We start from the raw sequence: 21,045 nt of genomic DNA on the forward strand, positions 1-21,045 counted from the left end.
CACCCTAAACCAATTGCTTCCACTACATCTTTGACCCTAGAACCCTAGTGTGAAGTACTCGCATAAATATTATGTGTGCTACAGTGATGACTAATGGCGTTCGATTCCCGGCAGGAGAGAGTAATCTTCAACTTATAGAAACATCATGAATGCTCTCTTATCTTGAGATTTACCTGTGGTGTCTTAAGTCAGTATGGATGTACTAAGAACCTACTAATCACGTATGCAATTAAGGCTTAGAAATTGTTGTATAATAATAATTGGAGGAAGTTACATTAATTATAAAGGTATGAATTCTATGTAAGTTCATTTTACATTTTATTTACAAGTTGTAGCAAAATCATTTTTATACATACCAATGGAAGACAAGCAATAGTCCACGAGTGTCTTTCAGATTCTTGTTTGTACTTACGTGATGGTAAAAAATGTAGGTAGATAATGTAAAAAAAAATCGTATTCTCGAAAGTTGCATATACTTTATTATACGATTTACTGCACCACATCTGCCATCTAGTAATCAATTGTGCAACTTCCTCATGAGATAGGGGCACTGCATGGTCAGTGCTGCCAGTCTTCGCAGTGTTATTAATCGGCTTTTCTTTCTTTGACTTTGAGATCGCCATTAGTTCGCATCGAGTGCTGATCGGAGAAGCATCTTATCGAACAGTGCTCCGCCCTGTTTTGTGTTTACGTAGTTGTGTAGTTTTTTCAAGTTATATTTAGTGGAATTATATTATTATCTAACAGTTTAACGACATTGTGTGGTGTTTAAGTTATAACTTTATTTCTTTATCATTTTGTGTTACGTGGGCGATCATAATCGAGTGATTGTGTAGTAATTACTTTAGCTTGGCTCTCGGAGCCAAGCGTGGTGCCTGTTAAAATGACTCAAAATACTGAAGACTGGTGTCTAATAGAAAATCAACCTGGTGTATTTAACATAGTGACTTCAAATACGACAACAACCACAACATCTGTAACAAGTAGTAGTACCCCTACATCTACAATGACTACATTATGTGATCCTACTCGCGTACCCAATTCAACTAGCAAACAAATTAATCCCGCGAAAAACGCAACTTCAAGTAAAAGTAAAGTAAGAGATCATGTCGTTAAGAAACAGAAACTAAATACGGACAAAGCCAAACCAAACTCTTCAGTTTCCAATACACAAACAACATTATCTCATGAAACATTAGTTCATCCGGATACCAAACAACAAAATGTTTTCGATCCTCTTGTCCATGAAATGGATACCGACATATCACCACCAAATCAAAATAATCCTCAAGTAGGGAACCAAAAAGATAACAAAAACATAGATTTTCCTAGACCCAAATCAACTCGAATGCCGCCAATTATTGTGAAGAATATCCCAGCCAGAAATTTCTTTGCAAATAATAAAAAACTGCAGTCACTACTTAGCCAGCCACTGAAAATCACATACTCTGCTGAAGGAATTAAATATTTAACTAGTTGTCGTGCTGATTATGACAAGTTATATAATATCTTGCAAACTGAAAACCTTCAGTTTTATTGTCACGAACCTCGGGAAACTAAATTACTACAAGTAGTACTGAAAGGACTTCCAGCTTTTGTAGAATCTGCTACTCTCAAAACAGAATTTGAACTCTTAGATTTTCAAATAGAACACATTCGTCAAATTACTGTTCCTTGCTACGACACTGATGGCATACCGACACGACGTCCCATTCCCATCTGGATACTTACACTTCCAAATAATGAACACTCCCGAACCATATACCAATTGCAAGATATTAACAATCATATCGTAAAAATTGAGTCATATAGACCTCGTCCACATATTACACAATGTCATAAGTGTCAGGGTTTTGGACACACTTCACGTCGATGTAATTTGCCTACTCGATGTGTTAAATGTGTAAATAATCACTTATTCGCCGAATGTCCTCTGAAAGGTCCTGTCCATATCCCAAAATGTGCAAATTGTGACGGCGCACATACTGCCAGCTACAGTCAGTGCCCCATTCAACTAAAGAAGAAAGCGGAACTTCAAGAGAAGATGAGGAACAGGAGAATTCTTTCCGAAGAACTTTCTACTCCACCAACATGGAAACAGAGCGACTTTCCTTTACTTGCTAATCCTGGCAACACCAAAGCTTTCCAGTCAACGTTCAATACTCCAAGTGCAACATCAACATCATCAGAATCAATATCAGACTCCTTCAAAGATATTGTTAACATCTTACGCTCACTGAACATTCAACATACAATTCAGCTTATCCGCACAACTTTTCATAAAATCCAAAATGCAAATGTCTCAATATCCAAGTTAATAATATTCATTGAAGGTTTCATTAATCTTTTCAATTACAACAATCCATAAAAGACCTCTAAATGCTCTCCAAACACAGAGGTTTAAACATCTTAAATTTCAATGCAAACGGAATAATTCACGAGACTTACGAACTACAAGCCTTGCCCCTTAATTATGATATTGACTTCGCATGTATCAGTGAAACCCATCTAAAACCCACCATGAAGTTTCGTATACGCAACTATACTGTTATCCGTACAGACAGAATCAACCGACCTGGTGGAGGAACTGCTATACTCATTAAAAACTCCATGCCATATCGAACAGCCATATTTCCAAATTTTCAGACTCTCGAAGCCACTGGTATATTCATCCAGCTTGAAGGAACAGAAATACTAATAGCATATGTTTATTATCAGCCATATGCTCAACTCAATAAAAATGACCTGACCCTGCTTATCACACATCACAAACATTTCATTTTCTGTGGTGACCTCAATGCTAAACACTAATCATGGAATTCCAGACTAAATACTTCGAAAGGTGAAACCTTACTATTACATTCAAATCAATATCATTATTCAATTACAGGACCTAAAGAACCAACGAGAATTCCCTGGATAACCACTCATCATCCAGATGTACTTGATATTTGTTTATATAACACAAAATACTCTCCAGTACAACAAATCTGCTTAAACGCTCTCGACTCTGACCATATTCCAGTTCTTTTGACTTTCAAGGCCCCCTTTCATATGATCTTAAGTCAACCTTCTACAGAGAAAGTTACAGATTGGAATTTCTTCACGAAACGCTTGCACCAAATCATCCCGGGTAATCTACCGACTTTGAAAATTTCTGAAATAGACACTGCTATACAAATATTTTCTGACACTGTCATAGAAACATTCGATGATTCGTCCTCCACATTGACTATTGAGACATCAGATAACATCTACGGTAGTACTGAACTAAAACGTCTTCTTAAAGCCAAAAATCAAGCTCGAAAACGGTGGCAGCTTTATGCGGATCATCAAGCAAAAAGAACTTTTTATCGGTATCAACGTGCTATCCGAAGAAAATATGAGACTTACAAAATCAATAAGTTTGCCGACACAGTGGAAAACATTAAGCCTACAGGAAAAACCTTCTGGACTATCCTATTATCACTCTTCCCATGTTCTCAAAACAGTTCTTTACTAAATCTTCCATGTAAATGTTTTTTTATTGGGTTATTTTACGACGCTGTATCAACATCTAGGTTATTTAGCGTCTGAATGAGATGAAGGTGATAATGCCGGTGAAATGAGTCCGGGGTCCAGCACCGAAAGTTACCCAGCATATGCTCGTATTGGGTTGAGGGAAAACCCCGGAAAAAACCTCAACCAGGTAACTTGCCCCGACCGGAATTCGAACCCGGGGCACCTGATTTCGCAGCCAGACGCGCTGACCGTTACTCCACAGGTATGGACATGTAGATGTTGAACAGGGTAGGTGATAAAGGGCATTCTTGTAGTATTCCTCTCCCAATTTCACTTTCTTCAGTCATTTCTTCTCCTATCCCGACTTTGACTCGTTGTTTCATACAAAGATTAATTAACAGCTTTCTCTCTTTCCAATCTACATTTATTTTCTTTAGGATCCCCATCAGTTTATTCCAGATCTCTCTGTCAAAACCCTTTCCTGGATCCACCAATACTACATACACTTCTTTATTCTTCTCTTGGTATCTTTCGCCGATTGTTCGCAGCAGTCCAATTGCATCTCTCGTACCTTTTCTCTTCCTGAAACCAAACTGCTCTCCTTTCAACTGTTCTTCCATCTTAGAATATAAACGTCGATTTTGTATTCACAAGAGAATATTCGCCGAGTGCAATATCAGATTGATAGTCCTGAACTCATTACATTTCTTGGAAATATTTTTCCTCGGTATTGAAAGCAACACTGTCTCCGTAAAATCTTCAGGCCATTCGCTTTTTTCGTATATTTCGTTGCATAATTATAGAATTTCCCTCTTGTATTTACCCAAGCATTTCACTAATTCGATGAGGATTTCATCGATTCCTGTTGCTTTCCCATTCTTGATTTCCTTAAGCGCTAGTTCAACTTCTTCCCTTAAAATAGAAAATTCTTTTTCGTCTTTTGATTCGGCTTCTTCGTCTTCCATATTCATATCAACGATTCCTTATCTCATATAACTCTTTTACATATTTCGTCCATCTGTCTAGTATTCCTTGTTTCCGATGCCCTCTAGAAACCACATGGATTTCCTGTTCTTATTTGTGAAGTCCAAAGATTTTACTTCGCGGTACATTAACTCATATCTTTCTTTTCTCTCTACTGTAGTTCCTCTATTTCTTCATATTCCAATTTCATCCGTCTTCCTTTGTTTTATCAGTTTTTCTTCTTAGTTCGTTGTTTAGTTTCCAGTAGTTTTTTTCTATCTCCTTCTGTGTTGTTTTTCCATTTTTTTTTTCATTTCCTCCATCTTCTCCACCATTTTCCCCGTGACCCAAGGTTTCTTAATTCTGACACCTTCTGTGTATCCTATTGTTTCTTCTGCTGTTGTCTGTATACAACTTTTTAAATGAGTTCAGTATTCAATAATATTCTCAGGTATGGATTCTAATGTAGCGGATTTCTCTTGAAAATTTGCTTGAATATCTACTTTGCCTATCAGCAGGACATGATCTGAGTTAATATTCGCTACTGGTATAGTCTTTGCATTCTTTAAGCAATTTCGGAATCTTTCCTGTACCATTATATAGTTTATCTGATATCTGTTTTCGTCCATTGGGCATGTCCGTTTGCAACTTCTTCGTTTATGTTTTTTAAATAAATTTCCAACAAATTATTGCATTTCTTTTACAGAAATTCACCAAATATTCTCCTCTATCATATCTTTTTCCCAGTCCATATTTTTCAACTGATCTTCCATCTTGTTCTTTTCCTACACTGCGTTCCAGTCGCCCATTAGGTTTAGGATTCTTCTCCTTCTCAACTATCTCTTCTATCTTGTCATAGTTTTTTCAACTTCTTCGTCTGCTAATCCACTATGTGGCATATAAACTTGCACTAGTACGAAGTCCATTTTCTATTCTTGTAGTCTCACCATTATCATCCGGTCATCTACATAACGCACTGTTATCACTTTATCTTTCACACCTAGTCCCAGTAATACACCAACACCATGACTTCCTTTGCATTTACCATTTGAATAAAACAACCTAAATTCATCACTCACCAAATCACCACTATTTTTCCATCTCACTTCTACTTTGTTTCTTCTCATTTCTTCCTTCAAGTTTTCCAACTTACCGCTTGCAGAAGATTCTGTACATTGCACGTTCCAATTTTCAATCTTTTTTTCTTCCCTCTGTTGGGTTGCTTCATAATGTGTTCTTCCCCAGCATCCCCTTCACGGACATTGAAAATAATTATTTCATTATAAAACCTACCTCATATCGTTCAAAGAAACGTTAGCAGTATGGACTGTGGCGGAATATTGTTGAAATTACCTTATTCTCTCTCGTTATCTGACAAAAACGGAAATAAATTTTAGAGTTTGTGTGCGCGGTACCTCTCTGCATTTATTGTCGTCTCAAAAAATATGGGCCCTGTTATTCTTCCGGTAGTGACAGCACACCGTACATCGATATTTTGTATTGTGTAATGAAACTTTGTGAATTTTGTGTGCGTTTTCGAGGCTCCAATATCTCTTCTTTTGCGTACAGACATAACCGTGTAAATAAAACCACGCCTCGTCAGAAATCAACTGTACCGTCACCAATATTCTGTAAAGCTCAATTACAGAAATTCACTCGATGATGTCACATGGCTGTAATTCCTGTACTACTCTGACTCTGTAAGGTTTCAGTTTTAACAGTTTAGTTGCCGCGTGGTTTGAGCCTTTTGAAATGCCTACTTCTTGAGACAGATGATGAGGTATAGTTCATATTTATTTTAACGGGTGAAACAGAAACAAATATGGTCCTTTTGAGAGATTAAGCAGGTAGGGAAATTAAACATAAAAGTATAGTATAATTATGATCGTTCATGAACGACTTTTGATATTATATTCATACAAATGAAAGCGATTAGATGGCAATAGAGCACTTTATTATGCAAGCAGAACAACTCGTCATTTTTAATCCCACAGTTAAGGCAACATAACAATTTTAACAAGAAGTCGTGTACAAGGATGAGATTATGGATGCATGATTGAGGTTGGGAGACAGTACGCTTTCACTATAGTTACCTGTGAAATAAGAAAATACAATGGTAAAGTAAAGCCATGTGTAAGAATTAAACTATGAAACAATATTAAAAATATAAAGTAAAGTAATCCTATGTGCATTAATTTAAGTGAAAATTAATGAAGTAATTAAAAATATAAAATATAAAGTAAAGTAGACTCTATGTGTGTTAATATTTAGATTAAAATTAATTAATTCAGTATCTAATTCAAATGTATAGGCCTAAAGTAGAGTAGCCCATATGTGTATTAATGTTTCGATCAATTAATTTATTACAAAATAGGCTATTAAGTAAAGTAAATACTATATCAATATATTAATGTTTCAATGGAAATTAATCAATTAATTTAAAGGTAGAAAGCTATTGCAACTAATAAAATTGATGTGATCCAACTTAAAGACCAGCATTTTAACCACTAGACTAGCTATCAGTGACAACAATGAATTAAACTCTCTATATGAAGTAGTGCAGCCTGCATAAATGTTTCAATGAATGCAGTTAGAATCCCCTGATGACTATTGAATGCAAATATTTAAATCACATTCCATTTCTTGGAATATTTCACCATAAAATATGTTGAATCATACTTATATTACAAAGGTAATTATTTATTGTTGGCGTGCAATCCTTGCGTCTCAAATTTATGAGCCACTTATTTCTTCTTTCTTTGTCAGCAGGAAAATGGTACAATTGAAAGGTCCAGAGCCGTAGTGGGTCAAGCGCCATTTATTAAAAACGGAGAACGCAAGGGTTAAAGTTAAGTGAATACCTACCATAGTTTAATGAAGATTGACATATCATGTGTATACTTTGTGGAGCAACAGTAACAAATCTAAATGACACTCGGGAGGAAATTAAACGCAGAATAAATATGGGAAATGCATGTTATTATTCGGTTGAGAAGCTTTTGTCATCTAGTCTTCTGTCAAAAAGTCTGAAAGTTAGAATTTATAAAACAGTTATATTACCGGTTGTTCTGTATGGTTGTGAAACTTGGACTCTCACTTTGAGAGAGGAACAGAGATTAAGGGTGTTTGAGAATAAGGTTCTTAGGAAAATATTTGGGGCTAAGAGGGATGAAGTTACAGGAGAATGGAGAAAGTTACACGACGCAGAGCTGCATGCATTGTATACTTCACCTGACATAATTAGGAACATAAAATCAAGACGTTTGAGATGGGCAGGACATGTAGCACGTATGGGCGAATCCAGAAATGCATATAGAGTGTTAGTTGGGAGGCCGGAGGGAAAAAGACCTTTGGGGAGGCCGAGACGTAGATGGGAAGATAATATTAAAATGGATTTGAGGGAGGTAGGATATGATGGTAGAGACTGGATTAATCTTGCTCAGGATAGGGACCAATGGCGGGCTTATGTGAGGGCGGCAATGAACCTACGGGTTCCTTAAAAGCCAGTAAGTAAGTAAGTATACTTTATGTTATTTGCTATATGTTTCCGTTGAATTATGGTGATAACTTCATTTTAACCCTTGTTTTCTACGTAAATGGCCTTGGCCCACTATGGTTCTGTATCCTTCAATTTGTAGAGTATAGACTCCATGCCTACAATTATTTTACAATTGGAAGCCGCACAACAAATCATTGCGTAAAATTAATAGCATATTTAGTTTAATGTTTAACACTAAAATGCATCCACATGTCAGATCTTTTACTTTCCGTATTGTTGTTTCCGCCACACAGACATCACGTCACGTCACTCGCTTGGGAATCAACATGGCGGATTGGTCTGCTCGGGGAATATAGTGTTTTAGATGGCAACATCGCGTTACAGAGGTCCATTGGTGGTTGTACATTTCCCCCTTCCCGCACGTCTTGCTCCTGACTTGCTACTACCGTTACTGGATGCACGGTTGCCATATCTTCCTGTCAGACACTCTATTGTCGATCTTCAATTAAATTACAGCCAAACCGTTAATGTTACGAAACAAATCAATAATGACACATTTGTTGGTAAATTTTCTTTACAAAATCCCGAACGTCACCTCTCCAACAGCGCCCGTTTTTATGGAATACGCATTCCAAAATTAAACTAAAAGAACTACTTTGTGAAAAATCTTTGTTCATAAAAGACCACAGTTTTATTAAATGATCCTAGCACTCGCTTCAGTTTTGAAGTGAGTCTTATTGTAGTGACGAGGATATTGATGAAAGAAGTGTAAAAAAATAAGAAATATCTCTTTCAACACACACACACACACAGAGTGAGAGAGAGAGAGAGAGAGAGAGAGAATCACGTTCAACCTCAATGGCGGAATACTGAACCACACACTTCCTCAAGGATCAGAATAGAACAGCTGGCAACTCCGGGATGTAAACTTACTCTAGAAATAGGTTTAACGAAATTACTTACAATAAAATTAGGTAAGACAAGGAAGATGGCTACGACATTAAGGGTCGATTTCTAAAACACGGACGAAATCGTGGTTTCAAACCTCGGCTTTTAAACCGCGATCGAGGTCTGAATCCTTATGCGACTTCTAAAACGAAGTCGAGACGCGGCTTGAGAAGAAACCGAGGTTCGTGGGTTTTATATATGGCAACGCAGCTAAGAATCGATTCTTATTCTTGTAAACAATCGATATTAGAAAGAAATGAACATCGGGATTAATATTTTTATTGAATTCCAGTAAGTCACATTCTTTTGTTCTCAGCTAAGGTATTGTTATGTTTGCTAATTTACAGAATATATATGCGTTTAAATTACTAGCATTAATTATAGGGATCTGATTTTTAGGTACCAGAATTATATTTCCCAAATAATTAGCACAAGTCGAACGTTTATGTTGTAGTTTATCATTTGTTCATAGGTACTGCCAACATTAACTACTTGAAAACCCGGGTCTAACGAATCAATAACCTAAATATTAACTGGATTAAAGTTGCAATTGAAACTCAAATATGATATGGTTCTATTTTTACATATAATAGGCCTACTACGTGGAAAGCCCCAGTAGCATAAAACTTAAAATAAGAATACAAAATCACGCTTGCTTCATACATATTCTTGTCGGCCCACATTATATTCGAATATTAAATAAAATGTCCAGAACTACTGTAAAGACTAAGAATTTGGTTATATCGTCTTATAGACATAAAGGTGTAATTAGTATAAAATATTAGGCCTATATCTTACGTCCCTCAAAGCAACAAGAAGGTGTAAAAAATTGTCAACGTGGCGCCTCTTGCATTTCGTTGCAGATTATTATTTAGCATTCTCGCTAAATTTTGCGTTGATTCCTTCGAAAATCGAAAATATTCGCATGAAATTATCGTCGTTATAGTTACAAAGGATTATTCCTGTCTCTCATCACTCTAATCCGAGATTTAATATTTTTGTAATCACAAATTTTCCTTCTATAATCACCCAGCTGATCATCTACCTCCATCTTGTACACATGAAGCCGAGGTTTTAAACCTACCCCAGCCGTGGTCTCCGCTTTAGACCATGGTTTCGACCCATGGCTCAGAAAAATGAAAAAGACCTCGTTTTATAAATCCAAATGCGGTTTAAAACCATGGCCGTGGTCTAGACCTCGTTTTAGAAATTGACCCTAAGTGTTTCTTCCTTGACTATAGTTAGACTGCAATAATAAATTATACACCATTTGACACGGAAAATGGTTGCTTTTCTGTACTGTGAATTTCTCTAAGTGTCGTTCCGGTTAATGCGCAATTCACACGGAGAAATATTAAGCATCGAGATCTGAGGATAAAGTCAAGTCGTAGAAGCGACGTATATGTCACGAAACGACATATTCCCTAAGATGCCCCTATGGCTTAGTGATATAACCTAGCTCTTTTTTCCCTTTCCAAAGACAGGACTTTGAATTTATCTATATAAAGCGCATGTGTGTAAACAAAGCACGCACTATGATTCCAGAGCTATTCTGATGTGGAACTTAGTCTCTGAATAGCAACTAATTTCCATGTCAGCTTGTGATAAATTAATTAATTACATCTGGTGTACTTGTATAGCCTATGAAATTGCTTCTTTTCTCTGCTTTCAGCATCGTAGACTTCAGGTCCAAATAGACTGATTAGACCATGTGAAGTATTTGGTGAAGAGACGGTGCCGTGGAGAGTCCTGTTTTCCTTACCATGAATACAACAAATGTTCATTCTCCACCATCCCTGAAGTATCATACTTCTACTTGGAATTGATCTGTGAGTGTTAGCCAGTTTTTATAGGTTATTCTGAGAGTCTGTATGCAATGTCATTTAGGTCTAGTATAAAGTAGAATTAGGATATAAATTATGTATTAACTTTGAAGTGTAGCATTATAGTCCTACTTTTAAATTAAGTGGCACATCAACGAGCACAGAAGACATAGAGTAGACAAGAACAGCTTGGAGGTGAAGCCGCTCTTGTGGACAGTCGCCATCATTATGCTACCAAAACATTGGGTCCCGCTTAGCACATGGACTGTTGATTGTGGTGTTGCATCGTTGTTTTAATTCATGAATGAACTAATTTCAAGATGCCTACATGTGCTGCATATGGCTGCAGAAACAGATTTTCAAAGAAAATTCCTGGAAACTTTTCACAGGTAAATATGCATGTGTGGAATGTACTTATTACGGTATAATAATGAATGATTTAGCTCAGGTTAGTCGGTTAGATTCGTATTGTTCACGTATTAGTTTGATTAAGAGAAAGAATTAATGTATTGATATTATTGTAATTAATTTTTACAATCACTAAATCAGACTTATGCTTTGTAGACTTAGCAGTTACGAGCTAAGCTAACCTAACAACCCAAGTTGGAAGTTAGTGTCGCGTGCTATTTTCAATTTTGGAAATACATAAAATTTAAAGAAATCCCTGTGTTAAAGCAATCAGAAAGGTACATCATGCAACTCATATTTTTTCAAGATTATAATTATAACAGTCTCAGAAAAAGAAAATTATATGTACGCACTTTTAACATTGGTAAGCTAGGACCTATCCGGACCCCCTTAATACGGCTAATTTAATTTATAAATTTATTTTCTAATTTTCGGCAAATAACGAACAATGTATTGCATACAACTCGTACAAAAGTAGCTTCATTAACTCGTGGATCTTAGATCACTCTCTCCAGTCGAGATCTAACTTGACCCACTTGGTAATAAAGCTTCACTTTTGTTCGCCGTTATAATCTAATTATATACTATCTTAAACGAAGAGCCTATCAAAATTTATATGGTTAAGGGTATTTCATTTTTCTCTAAACAAAACCGGGACATCTACTATACGAAATAATGGCAAAAGGAAGAGAATTATAATATGCGTTAAGAAACAAGTTACATTATTAAATCGAAGCAAATGGATCAACCTATGAAGGTAATTATTATGGGTTAGCATTTTTTTGGACTAATAGAAAAATAAGGTCAAATTGTTATCTTCCTTTTTAATCATTATTATTTTTAACCTCCCAGAGTACCTATTAAATACCATACTGCAATTTGAAGAGCTGTCAATTTAAATAACCTGTATATATGTGATTTATCGATGACAGTTTTACAATATTTGCTAAAAATACGTGCCTAGCGATTCTGTATTACGAAACATACAAGAAAGTGTGACTCCTCCAGGAAATTAGAGACATATGGAATTCCTATTGTCATAAGATCTTCTACCTATAACGTAATAACTATTTTGAAATGTTTTGGTAGCAACAAGATGGCGTCAGGTCCATCAAAGCGGCTTCACTCCGTCCAAAGGTATTAAGATACTAGTGTCTCGTTGCGGCACATTCTATTGTAAATTGTTCCTTATGCAAATTACTTAATAAAATTATGTATATGGAAACTCTCATAATTAGTCAATATTGCCTTATTATATAAATTCATTAACCTATTGAAAAAATGATTTTATATGTAAGTATTACTATTAACATTACGCCTGCTATTGTTGTTGTCATTTATATGCTTATCTGTCACTTCTGTTAATGTGAAAGAAAAAACCTTATAGCCTTAACTCTGCCAGAAGAAATGAATATATCAAATAAAGCAGATGAGCTTCCTTGATGATGCAGCCGATGTGTAGCTCTGAAACGTTGGGTGCATCTAAATCAAGAAAACGATCCAAATACCCAAAAAATCTCATACTGTCATTTTATCGCAACTATATTGCAACTCTATTTTTAAACAGTTGTCATGCAATAATTTTATACAGAGTGTTTCAGAAATACTTTGACAAACCTTGGGGGCATGTTCCTCACACCAAAACAAGAATAAAAGTTCACATAAACATATGTACGAAAATCCTTAGTTTTTTAGTTATTAATGAAAGAACATAATGAAACATATGTTAGATATTGTTAGCTTGGTAACAAATGTTGCAACTTTCAATTCAGAAACTCATAACAAATCTTCAAAATGTTCTCCTCCAGTAAACAAGTCTTCTTGGCAACACATTGCCATCTAGAATACAATGGGTGCATCAGCAGATTTGTATCGATAACATCATTCGATTATCCAACAAAATTAATATTATTATCGGTTACAAACTTAAGTTGTTGGATTGTACCTCGAATGGTGTTGAACGTTGAACGTAAACTTTCATTGTTATGAGTTTCTGAATTGATTAAAGTTGCAACACTTGCTACGAAGTTGACAGTATCTAACAGATGTTTCATTATGTTATTTCTTTAATAAATAAAAAACTAAGGATTTTCGGACATATGTTTATATGAACTTTTTTTCTTGTTTTGTTGTGAGGAACATGCCCCCAAGGTTTGTCAAAGTATTTCTGAAACATCCTGTAATTTAAGTTCGTATTGAGCATACAGTATGCATAGTAGAGTAACAATATATTTTGAAATTCGAGACATTTTCAATAGTACCGGGTACTGCTAAGAGAATGCATTTCAATAAATTATTAAATTCATCTAATCGATATTTCTAGTTCCTTATCTTCTTAAATTTAAATAGTATTTCATGAGTGAAACAAACAACCATTCTATAAATTTAACTTTTATTGTTAATTTTAAAAAATAGTATTAAAGGTACACAAAACGAGCTTTATGCAACAATAACGCCTATCGCCATTTTATATTTAAGATTTCTTCCGAATCAGACGTAAATTATACATATTAAAGAGGGAAGAATAAAAAGCAGTTCAGCATTTCGTTACAGACGGCTGAACCCTTGCACTTCACAACATTCGAAATTATCGTACCTCCGTATTTTGTTCATGTTACAAATACATAGTAAGACTAAAAAACGGCAAGCTGTAGTTTGAATTGTGTGGTGGTTTCTAAATGCAGATGTGAGGATGGTGATCTCGTGTGCACGCCGTGGTGATTCATCTTATGCTCAGTCTGCACCGCTGCAATACTGGAAAAAATGGGAAATTTGCCATTATAAATTCAGGGTTGAGAACACGAGTTAAAAGCATAACACCGACCGCCACTAAATTGTTACAAAAAGTTACATTATTTACGAGGTTTTTGTTTTTTTTTTTTTTTTCATGTACTACAAATATGTCTTACCTCTGAAATTTTGTTGCTGATACATTCAAATATTTCGTAGGCCAAGTCACATGACTGCTTTCCACCTGAAAGAAGCAATTGAACACTGATTATGCCAGGTTTTCACTAATGTACTGACTGGTACACATTTTATTTACGTACTTATTTGCTTACTTATGGCTTTTAAGGAACCCGCAGATTCATTACCGCCCTCACATAAGCCCGCCATCGGCCCTATCTTGTGCAAGATTAATCCAGTCTCTATCATCATAGCCCACCTCCTTCAAATGCATTTTAATATCATCCTCCCATCTACGTCTCGGCCTCCCCAAAGGTCTATTTCCCTCCGGCCTGCCAACTAACACTCTATATGCATTTCTGGATTCTCCCATACTTGCTACATTCCCTGCCCATCTCAAACGTCTGGATTTAATGTTCCTAATTATATTAGATATAGAATACAATGCGTGCAGTTCTGCATTGTGTAACTTTCTTCATTCTTCTGTAACTTCATCCCTCTTAACCCCAAATATTTTCCTAAGAACCTTAATCTCAAACACCCTTAATCTCATACATTTCAATTACTTTTATTTACTTGCATTACAGATACAAAATCCGGCAGGTGGTTCTGACGTATTTCAAGACGCTGTTCTAAAGTGACTACAAGATTAGAAATATAAAAATATAGCAGGAAATAGCTTGAACAATGAAATTTATTGCTATGTTATTATTTAAAAAACTATGCATTTCGAGTGATCCTCTGAGTATCTAATGATATGTTGCAATCTTACCCGGAAATTATTCATGACACATTTCAATAAACCTGGGACTTCTGCCTGTATCCTATTCTTTAGATCCTGGATATAATGATGTCTGGTTTGAAACACACTTTCTTTGAGGTATCGCCACATAAAAAACTCAGAACCTGTAGGGTCTGGGAATCGAGCTGACTAATTGATATCGCCAAACCTAGAAATTAAAGCGTCCAGGGAAAAGAGTTCACAACAACCGCAGTGTGTCTCTGACAGTATAGGCCGTAGCTCAGTCTAGTTGAAATCCTGTTCAGTGCGTCTCTGAATATTATCTATAACATTTGACGATACCTTTCAACATTCACTGTAATAACTCTCTCATTTTCAGCTTGAAAAAAATAGGAACCAATGATGACTCTAGAAGAAACAACACACCATACGATCTGCTTTTGTTGTTGTGGTGGCGATTTATTTATAGATGTCATATTCAACCGTGCTGGTCTGCATTTTAAATCTGTGTTACTAATTGATTCCAAAGTCTTAATCCTCAGTATAAAGGGTGGCCCACTTAACTCTTTTAACCCGACACCGTGTGAAATATTTCAGATATAGCCTACACAAACTAACAATTACAAGTTAAATTACACCGATTACACCGAAGGCAACATCTGATACATGTAATTAATTTTTTGTACATGAAATAATGTTGAAGATATTAGAGTCAACTTTCTTTTTTAATTGGGAATCAACTATGTTTTGTATTGTAAATGTTGCGTTAGCTTTTCTAATAATAATTGACTACTTTACAGACTGTTTGAATGTCACCAGTAAGAGTAAACATAAAATGTCTGACGCACCCTTCTTTATGTCTAGTTCATAATTTTAACGTAATTGAAGATCGAACACACCCATAGTACTGTACACTACCCAATACAACTCTTATTTCTTCAGTTCTGTACTGGACAATTGAACGATAAGACAACGGCGAGAAATCTGATTGTACACCGGAGATTTTGTGTTTTGTTTTTCGAGAATAATTGTTTATTTTTTATTGTATGTCTCACTTCACCATGTGCAACATTTCCATGCTATTAAAAGGTACAGTACATTGAGATTGCGATTTAATTGACGCAACATTCTAAACAGAATTGTCCTTCCTCTGTTCGATCCTTGGTCAGACATTGTTTATGTTTACTCTTACCAGTGACATTCAAACAATCAGTAAAGTAATCAGTTATTAGACCGAGCTAACGCAACATTTACAATACAAAACATAGTTGGCTCCCACTTAAAAAAAGAAAGTTGACACTAATATGTTGAAGATTATGTAATGTACAAAAAATACATTACCTGTATCAGATTTCCCCTTCGATGTAATTTAACTTGTAATTGTCAGTTTGTGCATATCTGAAATATTTCACACGCTATCGGAGATGAAAGAGTTAAGTGGGCCACTCTGTATGTTAGGCAATAACACTGATATGAGTTTCATAATTTCATTTTACTTATTAACTGTGTGTTTTTAAGAGATTTGCAAATTGTGTGTTCTTCATTGAATGCAATAGAAGCCATATGCCACGGGCCGTGGCTCTTCATTTTCTCATTTGTTTCCTTAAGCATCTTATTAAAATATGATTAATGTTACCAATTTCACCATAGTCTTCTTTTCACTGTGTATTTGCCGTTCATACAGTGCCTAGACAACTTTAATTCTTGCTACTCCCATTTCATTTTACATTTCTGCCAGACACATCAGAACCAACGTACCATGAAGAATTTCCGGATAAGATTGCAACAAATCATAAGTTACCAAAGAGATCACTTGAAATTTAACATTTTCAAGAAATAATAAAATGCCAATAAATTGCATTGTTCAAGTCATATCCTGTTTTTATATATATTTCTAAACCTTGTAGTCAGCGGAACTCACTCCCTTTCCGACGGGAGAGGGGGGCTTTTACCTCAAACCATTAAAGAGACGGGAGAGGGCGCTTACCTCAGACCATTTGAAGGGGGAATGTAGGGGAGCTGTTGGCTTGGAATGGTACACGGATTTGAAGGATGGCGGGACTGATCGTCAGTGTGTTAGTGGTTAGGTCGAATCGGCGTAGGTGGGGTCGATGGGCTTGCAACATTTCCCAGGGGCGCACAATAGACTTCAGGTCACAGTGCGTAAGGATGCTCCCCTCCCGCCCTCATAGAGAGAAAAAAACCTGTAGTCACTTTAGAACAGCATTCTGAAATTCCTCAGATTCAACTGCCGGGCCCTGTATTTTTTGCGGACGTTAACATTACTGTGTTAATAGGCCTTGTGATCTCCATTTAGTTTCGCGTCAAAGCAACAACTAGGCGTTTTAATTCCATTGACTGGGACTGCGAGGAATTTTGAGATTCTGAAGTCGGAGCAGAGCCGATCTCCAACGTTAGGTACATTCGGCTTGTCAGCAGGATTCGTGGATAAGCAAGTTACGTAATATTTTCGGTTTATTTCATCCAGAATTGTAAAACAGATTAACATACTTAGTTCACCATCTCCCTGCTGACATATTGTTGTTATTATTATTATTACTATTATTATTATTATTATTAGTAGTAGTAGTAGTAGTAGTAGTAGTAGTAGTAGTAGTATGTATGTATGTATGTATGTATGTATGTATGTATGTATGTATGTATGTATGTATTGTGGTTACCTGTCACCACGGCATGTCGCGTCCTCAGGTTGCGGATAGAGGAGACAGCCTCCAGATAAGGAGGGTAGCTGCGAATATGTTGAATAAGCAGTCGCGGACAGCCGATAAGGAGTGGTCCTCCAGCTTGTTACGAAACCTTACAATAAGCCTCGGAATGGGACTATTTTTAGACTAATTATAGTAACTTTTCGAGGAATATCACTTTTGTTGATGTCGTACAAAATTTTGTACAATTTTCTTTTGAGAAGATTAACTCCGTATGTAGATGAAATTATTGGGTATCATCAGTGTGGTTTTAGGCGTAATAGATCAACTGTTGATAAGATTTTTTTGTATTCGACAGATATTGGAGAAAAAATGGGAGTATAAGGGTACAGTACATCAGTTATTCATAGATTTCAAAAAGGCATATGACTCGGTTAAGAGCGAAGTTTTATATAACATTCTTATTGAATTTGGTATTCCTAAGAAACTAGTTCGATTAATTAAAATGTGTCTCAATGAAACTTACAGCAGAGTCCGCATAGGCCAGCTTCTGTCTGATGCTTTTCCAATTCATTGCGGGCTAAGGCAAGGAGACGCACTATCACCTTTACTTTTTAAATTCGCTCTAGAATATGCCATTAGGAAAGTTCAGGATAACAGGCAGGGTTTGGAATTGAACGGGTTACATCAGCTTCATGCCTATGCGGATGACGTGAATATGTTAGGAGAAAATCCACAAACGGTTAGGAAAAATACGCGAATTTTACTTGAAGTAAGTAAAGGTTTGGAAGTAAACCCCGAAAAGACGAAGTATATGATTATGTCTCGTGACCAGAATATTGTACGAAATGGAAATATAAAAATTGGAAATTTATCTTTCGAAGAGGTGGAAAAATTCAAATATCTTGGAGCAACAGTAACAAATATAAATTATATTCGGGAGGAAATTAAACGCAGAATAAATATCGGAAATGCGTGTTATTATTCGGTTGAGAAGCTTTTGTCATCTAGTCTGCTGACAAAAAATCTGAAAGTTAGAATTTATAAAACAGTTATATTACCTATTGTTCTGTATGGTCGTGAAACTTGGACTCTCACTTTGAGAGAAGAACAGAGATTAAGGGTGTTTGAGGATAAGGTTCTTAGGAAAATATTTGGGGCTATTGGGATGAAGTTACAGGAGAATGGAGAAAGTTACACAACGCAAAACTGCATCCATTGTATTCTTCACCTGACATAATTAGGAACAATAAATCCAGACATTTGAGATGAGCATGCATGTAGCACGTATGGGCGAATGCAGAAATGCATATAGAACGTTAGTTTGGAGGCCGGAGGGAAAAAGACCTTTGGGGAGGCTAAGACGTAGATGGGAGGATAATATTAAAATGGATTTGAGGGAGGTGGGATATGATGATAGAGACTGGATTAATCTTGCACAAGATAGGGACCGACGGCGGGCTTATGTAAGGGCGGCAATGAACCTCCGGGTTCCTTAAAAGCCATTTGCAAGTAAGTAAGTAGATAGTAGTAGTATCAGTAGTGGTAGTAGTATTAATATTACTACATAATTATATGCCGTGTCTTTATTTGTGATTAGTATGCTTGCATATACCATATGTCTCATAATACCTACTAATATTTGTTATTGTAAATGATATTGTGTACCATGTCTAAGACAGATTTAATAATTTGTCATTTTGACGTGTAACTTATACATTTGATTTATATTAATAGAAAAAATTAAAGGATTTGGTGAACTAGAAAATTACACTGGCATCATTTATCTCTGGTAACATCCTGCAGTGAAATTGATTACTTCAAGTTTTGATCTGCAGAGACTTCTGTAAAGAAAGAAAACTTGGTAAACCTAGGAACAATTGTCTGATAATTATCTTGGGTCAGCGTTATTTAAATACAGCAGGGAACTGCTAGTTTTGCTTTCATTTTTTAAGAAATCACGCTAATGATTGTCACCACACTTTAAAATTCCAGCGTCTCTGACTGATTTTGAACCCGCAAACTATGAGTCACATGGTGTGTAACTATGAAAACTAGTGGATTTAACTTCGTGTATGATTTTTGGGATAGTCTCTGATGTTTTATGATGTCCCCGGAATGTCCCTGGTTTTAATTTTCTTTAATTCGGACATTTTCTTTGTGAATTATATCAATATACCCAGGCATTCAAACGAAACTGAAGGTTGTAAAGAGAGAGAGATTTGACAATATATGGTATCAATCAAATCGTTATTAGAAATGCTATTCATAAATATTATAAAAATGTAAATCCGTCCCTGTTTAGGGATTTTATCCGAAGTTTTCTCTCAGACAGCGTTTAAGCATCTCACCGGAGAAAATGCATGAATGGGATTCCAACGTAAGAAACCTTTCACATCAGAGAGATTAACGGAAACATATCCCCACTTCTCAGAAAGCTATTGTTCCTTTGTAGAGCTGCGAAAATTGGTGGATTTGACTTCATGTATGCCTGATGCCTGGCTGTAATGCATCTGAGGAGCCCAATGTTCTCGTGTATGGATATGTTGATCACCTAAAAAATCTAAGTTATACCGGAGACAGAACAACTAGAGGCTTTAGTGACGTCACTAAAGAAGATCCCACACACAGCAGAATTGTTCGTTGCACTACAAATTGAAAACGTTGACCATCTACTTTCACTGATCCAGCTGCGCTCTCACAATACAATAACATCTGTTCAGAAAATGTTTTGCAGCTGAATGGTACCGTATACCTGCTAGTGCGGGAGGAGGGGGTGGTCGGACAGTAAAAGTAACCGTCTCCAAGCTTCTAGATGTTCTGTCCCCAGTATATCAATAGAGTTGGTGAAGTTAATCTTAAACAGTGCTAAGAACTTCCATATAAAAATTAATTGTGCAGAAAGTCCACCGCTTTGGAATAACTGTTAGCATGTCTGATCGTGATACGGGCGGGCCCGGGTTCCAATCCTGGTTAGGACAAGTTACCTGGCTGAGGTTTTTTCCAAAGTTTTCCCTCAGTCAATTGAAGCAGAATTGCTGAGCTCTCTCATGGGACTCAAAGTAGCTCGTAGGACCGAGGTTGAGGAACTGCGGTGATGCCTACATGGCAAAGTAAAAGAGAGTCTGCAGACTGTAAGGGAGTTCGGGGGCGGCCTGCAGGAAAATCTGTTGCAAGGGGAGCCATAGGACATGCATACCATTCCATTCCGGGTAATACAATGGGACCACCCAAGTGACCTACAGTACGTGCGAAGGAAGTTCCCAGCCCGTGCCCCATCCGTCAAGGGATACTAATAGATAGATGATGCAGAGAAATATAGAAATACATAATGAAATTGATATGTAATGGTAATAAGTCCAAATTATAATCAATGATTTAACGAAATAAAAATTCTTTCGAGTATCCCCGGATTGTGACCAAAAAATCTGGTAACCCTATACTAGACAGTCTCTCTCTCTCTCTCTCTCTCTCTCTCTCTCTCTCTCTCTCTCTCTCTCTCTCTCTCTGACACACATACACCACACACAAGCCATTGCAAAATGTGATCAACGGTATGCAGTGACTCTCAGAACGTACCATTTAATT

At 36.3% G+C, this 21,045-nt stretch overlaps 1 protein-coding gene across 1 annotated transcript in view; it reads right to left on the reverse strand.

Annotated features, from left to right (window-relative positions):
* Window positions 1–13,517: 13,517 nt before the first annotated feature.
* The window catches only part of Obp73a (Odorant-binding protein 73a), a 69,690-nt gene continuing 62,162 nt past the window's right edge, over window positions 13,518–21,045 (reverse strand). The window contains exons 6-7 of the mRNA XM_069845700.1: window positions 14,052–14,116; window positions 13,518–13,896 (exon numbers count right to left, since the gene is read on the reverse strand). Of these exons, the coding sequence (XP_069701801.1) occupies window positions 13,876–13,896; window positions 14,052–14,116 (86 nt within the window). The 3' untranslated portion in view covers window positions 13,518–13,875. The remainder of the gene's footprint in view (window positions 13,897–14,051; window positions 14,117–21,045) is intronic.

Source organism: Periplaneta americana, chromosome 14 (genome assembly GCF_040183065.1).
Source record: "Periplaneta americana isolate PAMFEO1 chromosome 14, P.americana_PAMFEO1_priV1, whole genome shotgun sequence".
Classification (NCBI taxonomy): domain Eukaryota; kingdom Metazoa; phylum Arthropoda; class Insecta; order Blattodea; family Blattidae; genus Periplaneta; species Periplaneta americana.